The 20774-nt window shown below is 37.5% G+C and overlaps 1 protein-coding gene across 1 annotated transcript; it reads right to left on the reverse strand.

Moving 5' to 3' along the window:
• Positions 1-2535: 2535 nt before the first annotated feature.
• lrig2 (leucine-rich repeats and immunoglobulin-like domains 2) lies at positions 2536-19637 on the reverse strand. The gene is made up of 18 exons (XM_005729724.1): positions 18966-19637; positions 18532-18606; positions 18042-18176; positions 17518-17661; positions 16123-16266; positions 15794-15937; positions 15401-15544; positions 12304-12384; positions 11853-11924; positions 11610-11678; positions 10051-10214; positions 9379-9690; positions 8753-9034; positions 7825-8265; positions 7515-7667; positions 6952-7092; positions 6229-6492; positions 2536-5402 (listed from the first exon to the last, which is right to left on the reverse strand). The coding sequence occupies exons 1-18, from the start codon at positions 19151-19153 to the stop codon at positions 5170-5172; spliced, it is 3186 nt and encodes a 1061-aa protein (XP_005729781.1). The 5' UTR covers positions 19154-19637; the 3' UTR covers positions 2536-5169.
• Between the last annotated feature and the right edge of the window lie 1137 nt (positions 19638-20774).

Below are 20774 nucleotides of genomic sequence, written 5' to 3' on the forward strand. Positions count from 1 at the left end.
CCTGAGATGTCCCCAGAGAGGTGGCGTCTGATACCCAACCTGACATATAGACACAGACATACAGGCACACAGAGACACAAACATCCATTCCCATGGATATGTCAAGTTGACTAGTAGGACAGTGAAACGTTACTGCCATGTAAGGATGTCAGTAGAGTTCATTAACTGGATGACTGGAAGATGGGAACATACTGTACCATCAGTAGCACTTATGAATCTGTAGTTGTTTCTGTTCTCTGGATATGATCCATCAAGTCTGTGTTTAAATACACAGTTGCCACCCTGGACATTGTGTTGAGTAATTCACCGGCTACTAGGAGATGATTAACAGCATCTTTGATCAGGACCAGGGAGCGCAGCAGAAATCCAAACAACCTCTACACTTTAAAGGGCTAAAGAACTGTCCATTTTAATTCCACTGTTTCCTGGGATTTTGCTAGATATATGCGGGTGGGGACAAAAAAAGAGGCCTTTTTCTTGAAGTCAGGCCTTATGACAAACTAACATTTTTAAAATCCCATATTAGCTGGCTTTGTGTTGGCTTGACATGACTAAATCCAGATTATAGATGTCGTGGCCTTCTAAATCGTTCCATGGTGTGCCCAGAAATCATGTCGTTTCTAAGACAGCTGTGCTGTAGTTATTTGTAACCAAAATTAAATCCTTCTAGCACATAATTAGATTTTTCTTCCAAGTTGCCTACTGTCAGAGTAAGGAAAAATACCATCACAACCAGTAGAAACTACTACTTGAAGTGGTTTTCATTGAAAATTAAATTGATGGGGTCAGATTTAAAAAAAATCACAATCAATGTCACATATCATTATGAATTCACATAAACCATTTCCAAAAGAGGCCTGAACACTATATTAAATGTAGATTTAAAAAAAAAAATCATCTCCTCTCACAGACAATGTAAAAAAAAAAAAAGAAGTTGAAGTTATTTATTTTTCATTTTATTTATTTTTCATTTATAGTATTATTTGATTAGTTTATTAGTATTATTAGTTGCCATGGCAGTTACATTTTGAATCATTTTCCCTTTATTATTAATTTATATAGGATTTCAGCTACTTAACGGTTCTTTGTTTTATTTTTCTTTTCATAGTCCATCAATTTAAAACCTGAGCTGTGCCACTGTAAAGGTGCTGAAAGTGCTTTGATATTATCTTGCTAAAATAACCAATCTTTCCTGAAAAGGATGGGATTATATGGAGGGCAACCTATGGTGCAATTCAAGTATGAATATATGAACAATAAAAAGAAATCCTTACAGTCTAGCATTAGTGGTGCCTTCACAAATGTGAAAGTTGCCTATGCCATGTGCACTATTGCACTCACATATCCACACAGATGGCTTTTGAAATATGAACTGATAAAAAGCAAAATTGAATAAAATCAACTGCCTTGTCGTACAAGATGGCATGAAGGAGTAGCAGCTAACATTATCACTGTTATCGTTCATCCACGGTATCATACTCCAGGAGAAAGTGATCTGGGAGTTAATTTTGCGTTCTCTGCTTGCTTGTTTGTTTTGCCTTGGTCAAAATGTTTCTGCATTTACTTTTAATTGGTTATTCTAATTCGGCCGTGGTAGCATCACCATGGCAGTTAAGAAAATGTAGTTGATTAGACTTCCATAAAGGTAGCACTTTAACCTGGGTCTCTGTAAATAAATTTTGGGTATTCATGCTCACTGACACACACCTTGCTAGTACCACGTTAGACTCTTTTTGTCTTAAGAACTGCCTAGCAATGTTTGTGCAGGAAAATCCCAGTGGATCTGTAGTTTCTAAAATACTCAGACCAGTCCGCCTGGCATTAACAGCCATGCCATGTACAAAGTCATTTAAATGAAATTTTGTCATCATGTGATGTTCCATTTGAATTTGTTCCTGAGCCTGTGTAGTGGTCTTTGTTATTAAAAGTGTGATTTAATGCAGTCCCACTTTAGTGTTCTAAAGTCACAGCCATTCAGTATGAATGTATGATTTTTTTGTACAGACTGATCCTGACTCTTTCCGTCTTCATTATTATTTATGTACAAGGCAAAATCCCAGGGTTCTTTTGTTTCACATCAAAAATTGTCAGTAAGTTATGGACCAATTTGTCCAATCTGCTAACATATGAAAGAATTCCTCCAAAATCAACACTACATTTGAGATGTTGCATTAAATTGAAGATGCAGTTTAAGGGATGTGCAAATCAGTGTGTTGCTTTTATTTACATTTCAGAGAGCATCCGAAGATTTTTTGGAAAATGTTTAACAACAGCTTAAGAAAGAAAATCCACTTTAAGTATAGAGGGAGACAAAGATTCAAAAGACATGATCAGAATTCACGTTTAATGTTTGAATAATGGCTATGTAACAAAAAGGCTTTTTAGACATGCTTTACAGAATGTACAGGAAACAAGGTAAAAAACAAAAAGCAGCATTGGATATTGCCAGAGCAGTTACTGCTAAACTTTGGTATAAAGTCATAAAGGGCATTTCAGAAAACAAAACAAATGCACATTATTTTGCGTTAATGCGTTGGTGAAAAGTATTGAACACTGAATTGATTTCGGCCTCCCAGATATGTAGCTTCATTAGGATAACTTATCGCAGTGAGTTTTCATTTAAATTTTTGTATCGCTTAAGAGGGGCATGAAATTGACTTTGACCAACGGTCAGGGAACATCGACACACAAATGTGCCACCACCGAAAAAAAGAAATGTGGAAAAAATAGAAAAAATACAGAGGGGCCGGGAAAGTTGATGCCAATAACAGTTGATGTTATTCAAAGGAATTTATAGGAATGTGCGGGTAGAAGAAAGTGGAAACAAAATACAATTCATGTCTGCACGTACCAGCAAGGAGGTGAAGTTCTTGGAAAATATTAATCAATGCATTTTTGAGAAGTTACTGATGACACATAAATTAGATATTCTGACATTACATGGAAGACACAGCATCAAGCTACATTACAATGCGCACGGTAGATGAACTTTTTACTTTGTGATTTTTTTCTGTGCCTCGACTCAGTACCTTTGAATACTCCATTTCTCAAACGTGTGTTGGTCAACTATATGCAAAAAAAAAAAAAAAAGTCTAGAAAAATATGAACATGACATACACTCAGCTGCCAGTTTATTTAGAGCACCTAACTAAAAACTCATGCAGTTAGGATAATCCTTATTCATTAGAGTTGTTCAGTTTTAAAAAAAAACTTTGGTAAGGCATTTACTCAACTGTATAATCATTATGGAGAAGTCAATTTGACTGTATACAAGCAATGTTTCTATTCACATTGGTATAGACCACAAACACATTTAACTACAACCAACAAAATGACTGCACAGTTGAGTCAGTTGCTAATAAAATTTAAATAAAAACACTTTAAATTCATTAAAATGGTACGCAAACGGCAAAATAACACTATTTGAATGAGTTCATTTTTGCTAGGTTTATCTAATACACTGGCAGCTAAGTGTAATTTTCTAATAATACTGAGTAAATACCACTCAGAAACAATCATAGATGAACAACTTCAAAGTGCAATAATCTAGAAGACTTTAAGAACAACTCATTAGATCAAAACTGATGGGACAGGACATTCTCTTAACAGGGGCATTTTTGCTTGCAAACCTAAAGAATAACAATAGCTCTTATTTGGAAAGAGCACAGCTTGCTGAGGCCAGGCAGCTGTTGGGAGTGCCGTCTTTCAATTCTAAGAAAATAACACCCCATTATCAAGAAAAATGTTATCTTGCTACTTGAAGGAACATAAGATTTTGAGGATAGCTGTGGGACAACAGAAACCTAAAACAAATAAGCTTAATGTTTTCAAAGCTACTGCAGCTCATCCGTCAAACCTGTCAGCAAATGGATTATTAGAACATTGAATTTAATAACTAGTATTATGTACACATACATACATGTATAAAATAATACATTACATTCTCATGTTCACAGTCCTAAGTGGAAACCTAGGGTTACATAATATTCATAGAAGGAACAATAGCTTTGAGAGAATAAACTATGATGATAAATCGACTTGTTAAAAAAAAAAAAAAAAAAAAGTCATGCACACTGCATAATTAATTTTGCCACCATTAAATTAAGTGCCTGTTAACATAGGAGAAAAGGGAAAACAAATCAGTGCATACTGTATTTAAACAAACAAAAAAAAGCATGAAAAATATCAGGTCACATGATCAAGGCTACTGAGAATGCTTGTTTAAAAGGCCATCCATTAGACAATAACTGAAAGTGGTCGACAGCAAAACTGTGATTGTCTCATGTGCAAAAAAACAAAATAAAAACAAACACACCAAAACAACAACTGTACCCTTTGTCCTCAAACTGCTCATCATTACGAAGACATAAAATATGGAATTATCAACTGCGTTTGACATAAAGAAAAAAAACTAAGTTTTGATAATATATGATATATCCATATATATTCATAATATACACCATATTTTGATGTCATGTCTCTGGGATTTGCATAAATGGATACCATAGCATAGTTTGAGTCAGTCAGGATGGCTGTGGGAATGTAGGTATGCCTTCAAGGGTCTTTCCAATATTATCCATCAAAAACTGCTGGTCAGGGAACTACCACTGTCCCCTCTTTAACCCCCATTTTTCCCGCTTGAGAGGCAGTATTCTAGCGACTTCTTCTCAAGTCATCTAGGCTGCTCCAACAGGTGTCTGTACCAGGAATAATGAGACAAAACTGCCAGCATGACATCAACTGGCACAGCATATGTTAGTCTCACAGTACCAGGGCCAGACGAGAGCTTGTGAGGACTCGACCGTGTCTCTGTGTTCTCTCATGGCAGCATCTGACATGGCTCTTAAAGCATACATTCATAGTTTTCTCTTGGGTGAGAACAAAGGAGAGTGGAGGCTCTGGGAGGAAAGAGGTCTTGCAGAGGTGGAGATGTCAGAAAGGAGGTCACTTTAATCACCTGTCCACATATCCGGTCTGATGTGGCAAGTCTTTCCACACTGGAGCACACTAGTATGTCCTCTTGATTAAAGGGGAATGTAAACATACAAGAGAGCATCTTTGGCAGAATATGAGGAGTCTTTTTGGAGGTAGTGGGTGAAGGGTGAATGTGAGATGGGGGGGTTGCAGCAACAAAGTGTCAGAGGCAGAATGTGGCCAGAATGAAAAACCCTATGTGGGAGCTGGATGCTCCTGAGGGTTAGTCCTATTAGAGGCACTTCTGTGGTCTTGGTTGCATTGACTGGGTGAATAGCCCACTTCTGCTTCACTCTGTTCTACTGCTCCATCAGTTGCAGAGGTCAGAGGAGGCGTCCTATGTACAGTCACTGGGATCTGGGATGCTCCAGGCGGTGGCTTCGAAGATAGATTTTCTGCTTCTCTCCAGAAAGACCTGCTAAGTGAATCTGCAAAGACATTCAACAACAATAGCTGTTTACAACAATACCTTAAAGAACTGTTCAAGAAGAACATGTATAACATGTTATACATGTTATACATATATAGTTCAAGAAGAATTTAAAATCATTCTCCCCTGAAGGAAGTATTTAATCGCTTCTGTTTTTTGTTTTTTTTTAGAAATCTAGCATCCAGGGTTTTCAAAATATAATTTCAGGTTTTGTGTGATTTTAAATACCAATAACATTATCAAGATTTCAACGTCAAGGTTACACCAAATGTGAAAAATCAGTAAAAACTTTATATTGCCCAATTTTTATGAATCGTCTTCAAACTTCAAAACAAAATACTGGGCCTTGGTACCTTGGTTGGCTAAGCATTTGACCTCGACCTTCATTGTTAGCACCCAAGGCTTTTTATTTTCAAATATTATATTCTTAGTATTAAACCAAAACACTAAATGTGTAGTTAGATGTTGTTATGCTTTCACAAACTAACTTTTTCCACAATCAGTTTTAGCTGATAACTTTCAGAATCATGCAGTTTTAATGATGAGATGCCATATTTATTTTACCTGTTCACTGGAAAATCTCAAATTTATTGAACATGTGAACTGATGTCCAAAATGTTCATTATGTGTAAAAAGATGTCTGCAAAATTCAACCTTGAGCCTACAAATAATATGTTGTTAACACTGAAGAAGGTACTAGATGCCAGAGTGGAAAGTTTCAAAATTTTGCCTCAGTGGGAAAGGCTTGGTAGTTTGCAATAAACTTAGGATGTAAACATATTGATTTAAAAAGTAGAACTGAAATTTTTGTTTACAACTCTCACCATAGTGCTCTGGAGGAGTGTGGCTGCTTAGTCTTTTATCATGTGAGGTGAAAAAGACAGAAGAGTCCTGATTGCTAGTGAGGCTATTCAGAGCTGCGTCCTCATGCTGGGCATGCTCACTGAGGTTCTCCTTCAGACCTGGCACAGTCTTGTCCAGTGGATCATCCTCCCCCAGATAAGCATAGGGACAGTATTCCCGCGTGCGAGAGTAGATGTTGGCATTGTCATAGCAGTCAGAGCAAATGACTAGAGGACCTGCACTGCCTGGCAACAAAGAACAAATATTACATAAGCACATGACTGGTGTCATACCATACAATAATCTGTGTACTTAAGATTCTTCTCAAAACTACTATGACCATACATTTTATGCAAAACTATTATGAAAGGTGGATTATATGGTTCCACAGTTTGAAAAGAACTCTGAAGTTCTTTTTGTTTTTTATAGACAAGACAGAACAGAACAGAACAGAATTTTACATTTTAAAACAGTCTGCATACAAACCAGTACACATTTAAAGATTATGTATATTTAGGTTTAGCTGTATTTCAATATTTTGGTTGGTTGGTTTAGCTGTTGATGGCATTAAAACAATAACTACAGAACACAAATTTGTTAAATCAATTAATTGCTTTAAGAGTCAGTGCAGAAATATAATACCTATAGCCAAGGCCGTTGCTGGTGAGGCAGCAAGCCCAAACACTTGTGTTAATGACACTCACCTGGGGGGACTCCAGCTAGTCCCTCACGAGGCTCCCCGGGGTGGAAACTGCTACGGCCAGTAAACAGCGAGCCAACCCTGCAGTGCAGCATGCTGTTCCCTTCAGTTTCCACCTCACTGCCTGTGTCTCCATAACACACACCTGGGAGCAACATGATAATTAGTTACAGTTTTATTTCAGCGGGGAGCTGATCCAAAACATAAATGAAGGAATAGGAACCTAAGAGACACTGGAATTTCCCGAACAACCGAACCCTTAAAAGGTACATTATGAAATGGGAAGTTTCTGTTTTTGTCATCGCAGAACTGACTTGTTTACAAGACTGTGCAGTCTTGTGATCACAATGTTGACATACCCTCAGACTTTAAACTAGACTGCTGACTAATTTTCAACAGACCACTAACATTAAAAGAAATGGTTCATGTCACTTAAAGTTTACATTAAAGCACAAGAAAAATCCTTCATAAATACTGACAGGATACTACTGAAATATCTAGTTTGGTTTGTAGATGCAGAAGGGAACTATTGTTTTCTGTTTCAAACTCAAAGGGCAGGTAACCCACCGTCCGTGCCCTTATGGACATATCCATTAGAGAGGGGAGGCATGAGCTGCTGGTGGCTCCCAGCCTCAGAATTACTGTAACCCTCCTGAGGCTCAGACAAAGTACCCTGAGAGGATAGGTAGCTGGGAATATCTGCTGGCAAATTCATCTCATCTGTAACGGAAACATATTTTCAGTTCTATGTCATGACTTCAAAACAAAGTGTCCACGGAAACATTTCAGTTTACAAGCAGCCATCTTTTCTGGATAAAGCTTTCAATAAGGCACATTTATGTTACAGGACAGATGGCTGTGTGTCCAAACTACTTACCTGTGTTGGTAATACTGTAGTCCTCACTTTTCCTACGCATGTGATAGATTACAATGACCCAGACCAACGAAGTACCAACCACACAGCACACCACCACAATCACCACGATGCCCACAGTGGTCCAGGCATCCTGGTCATACACTGTGCCTGTATCGCAATTTGGTGATGGCGAGACGCTCAGGTATATGTGGCCACGCTCTGTACCCAAAGTATTAGACATGATGCAGGTGTATTTCCCAGCATCAGCTGGACCAGCATCAACAATGATAAGAAGTTGATTGGCTGCAGCAAAGAAGTGGCGCTCTGTTAGGACCAAAGGCCCATCGTCTTTGGTCCAGTTGAGACGAGGAGCAGGGCTGCCTCCAGCTATACACTGAAGCACAGCAGTTTCACCCCGGGCCACTGTTCTGTCTTCCAGTGGCCGCATGAAGGATGGGGTTTCTGCAGAGGAAAAGGGAAGAAAAAAAAAAGAAGAGGATGAACTCATTTTTGATTTAAGTCATCCGTGGCCAGTTCAGATGGATGTGTGCTATTTTTTAAACAATTTTTCTCCAGCACTAATATTTAATGATTAATCACAAACTCCACCAATTGGACAGTCAGTCATTATATACTCCTGCAAGTAGCTCAAGTCACATTTTGCAAGTACATTAATTAAGAAATATAATACTATATTTGATTTCGGATATGCGCCAGGCAGTCTCCTTTAAATATTCCACATGGTCGTGTTATAACAAGGCCATGTGGAATTTTTGCTTTTACGTCATCATTAGTTAAAACTGGCAGGGCGGCAACACATAAACAAGAGCTTGTAATGAGCAACAGACATAAATGAGCGGCCAATTGGAGTAGTGAGTTATCTGAAATGACCCCAGTAGATAAAAAACAAAACAAAAAAAAACCTCAGTTAATCAGATGGCTGACTCACCCAGAACAGTCAGAGTAGCATTTGCCGACAGGCTGCCAGCAGCATTCTGAGCGGTACAGCTATACACTCCCATGTCTTCTGTTTTCACTTTAGCAATGAAAAAGACGTCATCGTCAGGCATCACATGCATCCTGCGCTCTCGGGCAGCAGGGAAGTCAGTGCCTCCATCTTTCTGCCAAGCAATCTGTGGTGATGGATGGCCTTCAGCAGCACACTCCAGCCTGGCCGTAGTCCCGGTCCGGATTGTCAGATCCATGGGGGTCTTAAGAAAGGAAGGCATCTCTGAAAGACAGAAAATAGAAAGTCAAGGGTGGAATACAATGGTACAGACAGAAACAAATACTGATATATACCATATATGTATGAAAACGAGATAAAACCTTAGGGTACCTCTCTCTTATTTAATTTTTTCCCCAGTTACTGTACTGTCAAATGGGTAGCAATACTACTTAACAAATAAACTATATACAAGTATCAACTTCATGCAGATATATTGGCAAAACCAGCAACCCAAAGCCTAAACAGGGTAAGTGAACAAGACGCAAAAACCTCCCAAAAAACAAACAAACCAAAAAAGAACTGGCAATCACTGATCACATTCATTTAAAGAGATAACACATCCTCACCATTGACAGTAAGCTTGGCCCTGTTGGAGTAATTGGAACCAAAGTGATTGGAGACCACACACTGGTAACGCCCCTCATCGGTGAAGTTCACATTGAGGAGGTGAAGCACAGTGGTATAGATCAGCTCTCCCTCTTGGTACCGGGCATAATTTTCCACTTCTGCATCATACAGCACCTCCCCATCCTTCCGCCAGGCTGTGGTCATTGGTGAATCACTGCTGCTGGACGCAATGCAGCTCAGAGTCACATTGTTTCCCCGCAGTGCAACAGACGTCTCTGGGTGAGTTGTGATCTGAGGCTTGGGGAAATCATCTGTGTAGGCACATGTGTTTGGGAAAATAAAAACAAAAGAAATAAAAGAAACATTTTTCTAACTGAAATATATATATAAGATTTTAAGCTCCACCAGAATGCAACACAGTATCAAAAAACAAAAAAAACAAATACAGCTTTTCAAAAAATGACAAGTTAAAAAACAAAACAACTTTTCACGTATTTTGGATCTTTTTAAGTGAAATAATCCGCTGGACACTCTCAAAACATCCAAAATAAATATTAATTTTAGTCTTTTCTTCCATATACCCATAAACATTGTTTTATATGTTTTGTGCTTATTCAACAGAATCTATAATGGCAGGCTGGGAATAATTAAAACAAGAAAAAAAGACTGACCACAAACAAACTCTTCCGGGCTGATGGACAGGACATTGCGACCGAGCAGATTCACAGGATGGGCACAGATAGCAGTGACAGACTGCTGGAACTGGCTGTCTGTCAACCAAGGACCCAGCCACTGCATGTGACAGTCACACAGCAGGTTGCTTGTGTTCAGGACACTGAGAATAGAGGAGTAATTTGGGAAACATGAGATGACTCATAGTAATATAAGACGGAATGATTCTACTAATGAAGTATGAGATTGAACCACTGGAAATAAAGGGAAATTTAATCTGGGATTTCAGGGATTCATCTGAACTCACTCTTCAGAGAGTTAATAGAATTTATTCTTTTAGAAAAGAAACCTCCACACACTAACTTGAAAAGAAGATTTAATCTTAAATAATTTAAAGTGAGCCATTTACAGATATCTAAATAAAGCTTATATAGCTTCCAAATAAAGCTATATTCCTGTGAAACACACAGGGAATTGTTATTAGTGAACATCTAAATCTGTTTATAAAGCCTTTTAGTCAACCTGTCAGCTGGACCATGGCAAAAGGATCTAAATTGTGGCATGAAATTGGATTCAAGGCTATAAAAAGCCTCCAGAACTGCGCTCTATTTTTTTTGTACAAAAATACATTTTAATTAGAGGAATGCTGCCATCTTCTTCTAGTCAAGTTATCAAACCAAGCCACTTTATCCGCTTGCAAAGCAGATACTGTTAAATTCTATTAAGGTAGCAGACTAATTACTAACAAGAGGATATGAGTACTGTCAGTTTGACAGCAGCTGGGGCATTTAGCCAGCCACTGCTTGAGAGACACTCCTAAGATGGGTTGATCAAAAGCTCAAAACAGTGAGAGACTTTGCATTTCCGCTCCCTTTCCTCGCACACAGGAGACAGCTGTCCCAACTAAGTAAAAGCTGCTGCAACTCAAAAACTAAATCAGAAGTCTTTGCTTGGCCAACTGCGAATAAAAAATAAAAATAAATAAAAAGTATAAACCCAGTATCTTGATGCATTCTCAATCATCCAGGAAAGTAAATCTCCAAAAGTTGATTCTGTTCATCTGGACGTATGTGTCAGGAGTATCGGAGCAGTTGAGACGCATTTTTTCTAAACACCGGGTCTCTGTGGCTTTTAAACCCCAAAACACGCTGCAGTCAGCTGAGACTGAAGAAGTCACTTGGATGAGTGACGAAACGTTTCTCCCACAAAACACTACGTCCGGATGAACAGAATCAACTTTTGGAGATATAAACCCAGTAAATATATTTAGCCTTAAATTTCACCAACCAAATAAATAAATAAATAAAGATTTTAAATGGGGCAACAAAATTAAAATTGCTATGGTGGATCAACAATGACTCCCTGTTTAAAAGCTTCAGTGACGCCAATTTAAAATGTAAATCACTGCCCCTGCAGTGTTTCTTAATCATTGTAATTCCTTTTTAATGAGGTCAATAACAATAAATCAGTCTAACAAACATTAACACAGGAAAATACCAGCTAATACATGCGCATGAGAGCTGTAGGATATTTCTGTGTTTGGTTTTGTTTTACTTACAACACTTTCAGCTTCATATGAGACATCGCCTCTGGGTGTATCGACATGATACCATTCTTGCTGAGGTCCCTAAAGATGGGACACAAATATGGATTAAACATACCAGTTTGATCAAATTGACATTTTTGTCAGAAGTGTAACGCAACAACAGGACAATAAACCTTTCTGCTATGTTTAAACATTTAATAATAGATATCAAAATGACTGCATGGCTAAAAAGTATTAGATAAGGGCTTTACTCACAAGTGCTCGAGCTCTTCCAGGCCTTCAAACGCTTTCTTTGTGATGGATTTGATTTTGTTCTGTTGTAGGATTCTGGAAAAAATAAAGATATTTCACACGAGGCCAAGTGAACAGTTCAAACTCGCCTGCTCCTAGGCCATCCTTTATTACAAAAACAAGTCACTGCTCCAGCAGCTTTTGTGAAGGCTGCTATAACATCTGAAACAAATTACACTGCAAATTGAAATAAATTGGAGAACTAAATAAATCAAATGTGTTAAAAACAGATATGTAGTATATTAAACATTACAATATAATTTAACCTTTCTGAAAATTTGTGCAGCCATTTGTTTGATGCACTGTAAAGTATCTTAACATAAACCAGCTCTATTTCTCTAAATACAAAAACATTTTACAAACTTGCATACTATATATAAAAATAAAATTTTTAAAATTCATATCATGCCCTCACAGAGTGTTTAGCTTCTTCATGCCATCAAATACACCAATGGAGTCTTCAATGGCCCAGGAGATTTCATTATTACGGATATCTCTGAAAAGCAAAGAGACTCATATTAGATATTAAACACAGTACACACAGGCTGAACATCTAAAGGCTTCTCCTGCAAAGAACAAAGAGCACACATTACCACCACTGGGGTTGCCAGCAGCAGTGACTCTTCGTTAGAAGACTAACAATCTGAGACACCATACTTCCACACTATGTCACAGCTTGCTGCTCCTGCCGCTGTGATGAGGGGAAATAATTGGCTCTGTTTAGCACTGAGACAGTTCATGGGTCCACTGCAAGTCCAGGGAGGCCTTGTGTTTACAGGATGGGTCATGGGCTCTTTTGTTTCTCTTTCCTCATGCCTGGCTACCTCTGAAAGAAGTTCTGCACTCACCAGTTCCCCTCTCCCATGAAAGATCCCGAGATGGTCAAAATCCCAAATGCAACCCCTTTGTCATTGTAGTTCACTGGCTTAAAGAGAGCTCTGTGCAGCAAATAATGAGTTCGTAACTTTCTCACAGATAAACTGTGGATGAAGAAGATATACTCGATTAATTGGGCTGATATTTTGCTAATCAGAATTTTAATAGCTTTGGTTTTAAACCTAAAATACTGCCCTTACTTTAAAACAAACAAGCAAACAAACAAACAAACCCTAAAAACTCTCATTAACATGTCCTAGCTCGAGATCAGCAGCAACAACAACAACCGTGTTAGACTGTGTCAAATAATCCACTTGTAAAGCAAGTTATGGTCACATAAAGCCACATTCTTTACATGAGGTAACATTAAAGCACTTATGGCAAAAATGATAATCACGATTATTTTCACTGAAATTGAGATCTCGATTATTTGACGATATTTATTTAACCCTTTAAGACCTACTATAGAACCAAGTCCGCCAGAGCTTATATTATTTTTTTACATGTTGTAGTGCCATTTGTGGGAGCATTTCAAGTTGCTATGCAACTGTTATAGCCCATATTTTAATAATATGTATGCATTAAGTCCATAGTAACTACATTAATTGCAAAAAAGTGCAATAAACTACAAAAAAATTGAAAAATCGTTTTTGGTTTTTTTACATATATTTCTACTTGGAGAAATTTAAGAGGCTTATCCCTCAAAACTTTAAATACAAAAAAAGTTGCAAAAAATAGTTTACAACAACAGGAAATTTATTTTGAGTGTCTTCATAGTTTTATTTTGGAGATACAGCAATTTTTATATACTGCAAGAAAAACGAAAAAACAATCCTATGATGCAAATTTGCAAAGAAAACAGCATGTGCATCAAAATAAAATATGTCCAGCAGTGCAATTCGAGTTCTAAGCATCCCAGCAACTATTCAGAAAAGTCAAACATGACCAATATAGGCTTTTAAGGCCTACAAGTAAAAAAAACTACATTTCCGCGAAAATGATGTCACTTCCGGTTTCGGCCAGGAAATGGCGGACATGCGATAGTTCGCGCTGACGTCTGTTTCACTGTGGGAAGTGTTACAAACAGCTGATCGGATCGGCAAAGCGCGTTTCTGAAATATTATGTTTTTGTTGCTGCAAGCGCTTTTTATGCAATTTTTGCAAAGCTTTATGTGGAAGGAAACCGTGACCTAGAACAAGCTGATGGCATAAGATGTAAGTACAACTCCTCCGGTTTCATATGCAAAACAAATTATTGAGCTAGCTTACACAGTTCAGGTTCTACAGGGATTTAAAAATAGTTACACAAAACGGAGCGTGCTGCTCTGACCGGCTTTAAAGGGTTAACAATGACTTTAAAAAAATAATATAAAATAGTGTGCAACACCACTGAAGTTTTTTTTTTACCTCTCTTTTCAACCAACGGCAGTCACTCTCCTCTCCAAATAACTTTTGCTTAGCTTTCCGAGCTTCCCTCGGGTCCTCTTAATCAGCGGTCTCCAACCTTTTTTGCGCCACGGACCGGTTTATAAGGTGTCGCGGATAAATGAGGGAGGGGCTAATAATCGGCTCAGTCATTTTTAATGATCATTGAAAGCCCAGATCGTAATCGTGATTAAAATTCGATTAATTGAGCAGCCCTACTTTAACAGCAGTCAAAACAGTGGTGCTATCCAGGAATTCCAGTACAGTAACCTTGCCCAGCCCTTACATTAAAGAGGTGAAGATGAAATTGCCTGACTCAATACCAGAACATCATGATACAACAACAGATGAGACCAAGGAGAATCTCCCTGCTGCTAACCATCTTCATACCAAAATCTTTCCTGCTACCTTTTTCTCCAGTCACTTCACTGTCCAACCCCAAAAGATACTCTTTGAAAAGCTGCAGTTTAGGATTAGAGCTAACCCCAACCCTATTAATACATACACTATATGTACTTATTTATCTTCTCCCAATTACATTAGTCCCCCTCAATACCCCATCAGCCCCATGCACAGCTCTTTTTCTCCCGTTTTTTGGTGGAAGGGCCTAAAATGGCCCTTTTGATATTGAAGGTTGCCAACATGTGGTCTAGATCAACCAACAAGTGCTTCTGACAGTGAAGCCTCTCCAACATGAATGTTGAGAGGCTACTGACAAAAACACTGTAAACCTGAAACTTTTACTATCTGGGTGGAGATGCACACACCTGACATAGATTTTTCACATTTTAACTAATTAAAAAAAGAAGAGGAAAAAAAAAAGAGTCACAATTGTGTGTAAGTAAATTTCAGGACAAAGAACACAAAGCCGGAAAAACATACATCTATGGAAAACACACACAGAGTGGTTTAATCTAAATCTAAATGTACACCATTGACAACAAAAGATTTGCATGGCACTACAATAAGATGGGGACTTGAAATAGTGGTACTTTCTACAGTTTTCTCTGAACTACTTGGAAAGAATTCAAGAACAAAAAACTAAAACTACAAATGTAGAAAGAAACAAGTGCAGACCTACTTTTGCAAGAAGCCTTCAATGAGAATGCAGAGCCAACAGGACTTGAGTTAATTAGTTTACAGAGATTCATTAAACTTCTAACCACAAATAATAAACACATACTGCAGACAGATTCGGGCATTGCACTTACAGGGTGCGCAGACTTGACAGGCCACTGAACACTCCCTCTCCCAAATGGCTGATAGAGTTTTCTCCCAGGTTCAGGCTCTCCAGGAAATCTAAACCTTTAAAAGCTGTCTCCTCAAGTCTAGTCAGATGATTGCCAGACAAGTCTCTGTTCAAAGAAACCACAAATATGACAAACATTAACTAAAAACAATTTCCCTATGTTCTGTATGGTAATATTAGTCCACATTTAAGGATGGAATGAGATGTTTTCACAAAAACACCATATATGGTGCATTAGGTAGAAGCTAGACCTCACTGAACCAGCCCAGACAAACACAGAGCAGCAAGATAACAGTAACTGCTCCAAGTACTCTTAGCTACATTGGGATTGTAGCAACGAAGCAAACAGACTCACAGTTCCTCAAGCTTTTGGCAAAACTCCCAGGCGTCTGGTCCAATGATGCCAACAGCATTCTGGCTGACCCGCAGGATACGCAGCATGCGCAAGCCATACAGCCAACCTTTGTTAACCTCTGTTAGGTTGTTGTGCTCTAGCTCCCTGGGGGGGGGCGACATTATTGACAAAAATAACTTTATTAAATCAATTTATTGCTTTAACATATCTGCAGGGGGAACCATAGGTGAGAACATTTTATGGAAGATTTTTTTTTCAGCAAGATTTTTTCATAGGTTCTGCACATTTTTTGCTAAATATATTGCCAAAGTCCAAAAGATTGCACTCACAATTCTTCAATGTTGTTCAGTCCAAAAAAGGCTCCATCCATGAGCTTAGTGATGCCATTCCTCTGCATCTTCAGTGATTTCAAGGAGTCCATCCCCTTGAATGTAAGGCTGTCAACAATTTTGATCTTGTTCCGCTTCAGTTCACTACAAACACAAAGAATCCATTTTCTTTAACCAAGTGTTTTTATACATAAACAAACTCACACAACAGAGCTTCTCGAATAGGAACATTTGGATCCATAGGTTTTTGGAATTTTGCCTCTGTACAACACCACATTGCTCGATTTTAAATCCAGTGGTTTTAAAAATTATACAAATCAAGATGTGATTCAAGACTTGCAGGCTTTTAATTACAAAGGTTTTAGAAATGTTTTGCATTAACTGTTTAAGATTTATGGCCATTTTTATACGTAGTGTGGCTTTTTCAGAGGCTTAGAAATAATTGGACAAACTAACATAATTTTACATAAGGATTGTTTTTACTGCTTTGTTGAAAACAATTTGCAGACAAAGACTGCCTGAAATCTGAAATGCACAAACACCACCAAATGCTGTGTTTCGAACTTTAAGATGTTCTGCCAAATGTTTGCTGCAGCTGCATTCAGTTGCTACTTGTGTCTGGGTCTTTCTAAATTAGGTTTTGTGTTCAGTAACTGAAAGGTATGCTCTGTTAGTTTCAGAACAGGTGACTGACATGATGCATTCACATCCATAAAGGCATCTATTAACTGTAGGCATTAGCAATGAAACACCTATCCCCTCAAGATTGCTCTTTACTACGCTAGATGTTGTGAAAGAGTTTTATGTAACCAAGGGAAGAACTGTGTAATCACTCACTTTTGTGGTCGTCCAAGCCTTTAGGTCTTTTGGAGCTGAATGGTTCATTCCTTCATTTAAAGAATGTACCAGATTGTAGATTTGGCCACGCATAAAATTTTGGCTCTTTTTCTCAAATTGGTTTATTGTGGTTTTTCCACCCCCCCGTACTTGCATCAATATCTCTTTGGACTTCATATTTAGATTTTCTGGGAAAAGCAGCCAAATGCAAGTTACACTCTTGGAAACAATTCTATCTTTCTATCAGCTTAATTTGTCATTAAATAATGAGGAAGAAGGCCAAACCTGCCCATGGAACTGTCAGGCAACGGTCCAATTATTTTTTATCCTCTGTAAATAGGGCAAGATGTGTGTTAAAGCTTCAATTCTGTCTTAATTGTTTAACTTGAAAATCCACGGTTGTGTACAGAAGCAATCTTTTTTTTTAAAGTTTCAATGTCCAATAACTTACAAACCTAACTGTAAAACTGCGTAAAACTGAGTAAAATAAGAGCATCTGTGATATAAATTAAAATTCACCAATTGAGTGATAATGTTACAGCATTTTATTATACTTACAGGAACTGAAGTTGTGGAAGTTTGAAGACTTTGGATGGAAGCACAGTCAATCTGTTCCTATTCAGCCTCAGCACCAACAGGGAGCTGGAGATGTTTTCAAAGCAGCCAGGCTCCAGGACGCTGATCTTGTTGTTGCTTAAATTACTATGAGATAAAAAAAAAAGAAAAAAAGAAAAAACATTACTGCCAAATTTAGCAGAAGGAATATTTTTTCCTTTGTAGTTACGCATACTGTGTGAAGTAAATATTTACAAAAATGGTTGCTTTGCAATAAAATGCTTTCTAGGTCAAATTGAACAAAACAAGGTGTTTTCAGTACTCTGGTAAGAGCATGTGACGCTTTGCTCTAATGTGTTTCCTGCAATACTCTGAATATCTTCTTACTGTTGTATTACACAGAATGTTTCCAATTGCAAACTTATTCACTGTCATACAAGCAAGTCAATGTATAGTTAAACCATATTTTAACACTGCATGTCTCACACACTGTCCAAGTACTGATAATAAAGATGACTTTGACTTACAGATATTTCAGCTGCATAGATGGAAAGGATCCAACTTTGAGCTCAGAGATGGAATTGGATGTAAGGTCCAGTGTCTCCAGGGAAACATATGGTTGTAGCTGAAGCATTGACAGCTCAGTGATCCGATTGTGGACTCTGAAATATATCAAATATAAAAAGGTATTCGTTTTAATGATGTCAATGCTTACTAAAGCATTCTTAGTCTAATTAAAATATTATTAACATGGTGAAAGAATGGGGGGGGGGGGGGATAACAAAAGACTGACTCTGGTGGTGTCTTCCACTGTTTTTGTATAAATATGTTTTAATCTAACATCCAACAAAGCATAAAAATTCAGCCAACATTAAATACTGTACAAATATTTTTTTTACAAAGTGTTTAAATGTGCAGAAGAATTCAAGGAATATTTTAATAATTAGTTTGAGTGCTGATAGAAAAGACCAAAAAAACATAATTGAAAACAAACCCTGAAGAGGATTTTGTACTTACAAAGAAAGTCCTGTGATGTTTGAGGAGACATCGCCAAGATAGGGAAAAACAGTCAGCTCATTGTGATTCAAAGTACTGAAATCAAATTTAAACAAAAATGAAAAAGTTGCATCAGTCAAATAGCCATACATAACTGAGATTTTAAACAAATTTACTCGAGATCTGATGTCCCTTATAAACTGTGAGCAGAGGTTTATATATCACACTTTTCTTAATGACAAAACAAAAGTTACAAACAACGAGTATATTTCCAAAAATAATCTTACCTATCCTTAAAATACTCAAAATTGTTGGTTAAGTGGTTAAAATGTATTCAAATTGGTTGTATCTCTATATTACTATCCAATCTTTTATTGAGCAACCAATCAGTGCAGCGGTTCAGTAAAGGACTAGCTCTGCTAACTTCAGTTATGTTCATCCAGATGTGTACTTACACTTGGGTTATCCCATCTGGGACTTCCACTGGAGCCATCGACAGCCTTCTTCTGTTGCAGTCCAGAATATGAACCTCATCCTCTGTTTTATAACACGAGCAAGGAGCAGGACAAGACTCACTGGCCCAGGCACACAAACTTAGCAGCATGAAGATAAGGGCCGAAGGAATGGGCCAGCCTTCCGCCATTTTAAATGCCTTCCCACTGAGAGTTAGCTACGTGGCTAGCTAGAACTGGCACGTTAACTTAACACTTATAAAACCACAGAGTTGTTTTTGTAGTTTACAACCATTCAAGCAAGCACATATTTAAGATTTATATCGTCACGATTCCAGGTGGAATCGTAAAATGCAGTTTTTTCCAACTTAAGCGGGGCATCCCAGCAGAGATTTCTGCTCTTCTTTCAGTGGCTGGAATTCCTTCCGCTCCAGCCAGGACACCCTCCCGGAGAGGTTAGCTAGCTCACCGCTGAACTGAGTTGGTCCCACAAACACGCCACTTTTCACCAGAAGAGATCAGTTCAAATCCGTACGATAACCGCTTTTGATCATACTGATCCAAATGAAATGTTACGGGCGTCTAACTCAGACTGTTTACAAAGAATTAAAGAAATTTTGTCCCGTCTTTCCATCCCGAAAGAACAACAAAGCCCCGTGAGTTGATGACACAGGATACCCTAATCCCGCCCCTCTACAGCATGTTTACAGTTATTCTATTGGTCCGTGATTTTGCTTGTCAACCATTTGCGTCGTTTTGATTGGATCGTGTTTTTGTCCGACACTCTGTTTGCAGGAAAAAAGTTTTTAAGAACTATTGAAGTATGAAATAGTATTCCAGATCCTCGCGGTTGTTAGTGGTAAAATCTACTTTTTGATTTAGGAAAATGTTTTGTTTTGATTTGTTCGCATTTTCACAGTTTCAAACACATAGCCACAAGTAAAGAGCACATTTAAATTTTGCTTTTATCACCATTTTATATATATAAAAAAAGGCCTATCTGTGAGTAGAGGGAGTAAGTAGTAGCAATAACAATATAAAAATACAAATCAGAAAATGAAGTAAAATAAGAATACACAATAAAAGAAATAATAAAGAGTGTGCAGTAAACAAAAGTTTAAAAAAAATAAGAATCTGTAATTTCTAAAAGCATTAAACTGGTTATTATGATCCTACAATGACTGCTTTACATATTTATACTTCACTACAAAGACAAAAAGCAGCACCAGTGTGATTTGTGAATATATAATCTATCGTTATAATTGATGATATATGAAAGTTGTTTGGTTGCCTAAATGCACTCATTGATCTTTTTAATTGTTTATGTATATAAAAAGATTTGGACTGTGTGATCTTAACTTAATACTTTATTTTTAAATAGATTTACTGTGATTTCTAGTGTTATCCATTGTGTTAGAATACTTCCCTCTAGAATAAATAAACACTGAATGGGTGGGGGATGTGGTTAGCTCAGAATTTAATGTGAACTTCAGTGCTTTACTTTATGCACACGGTGAGATAAGCACCATACTTGGGCAAATTTGCTAAATGTTTCTGTTGCATTCTGAGTATATTTTATTCAAAATTATGGCAAACTGGAAACCTATATATGTAAATTTTCCCCTGTTTTCAATCTTTATATCAACTGCTATATAACATTTCAATTAACAAATTCATTAAATATAGAATTTGACACTTGACAATTAGAATAGAATAGAATAGAATAAAGTGGGCTTTATCAAAAAATAATACAACAGCCCAGCAATAAAATTTTATATTTGTGAAGAGAATTATTGAGTCTTTAGACAGCTG

This window comes from Pundamilia nyererei, unplaced genomic scaffold (assembly GCF_000239375.1).
Source record: "Pundamilia nyererei isolate P.nyererei 1_Seehausen unplaced genomic scaffold, PunNye1.0 scaffold00034, whole genome shotgun sequence".
Classification (NCBI taxonomy): Eukaryota; Metazoa; Chordata; class Actinopteri; order Cichliformes; family Cichlidae; genus Pundamilia; species Pundamilia nyererei.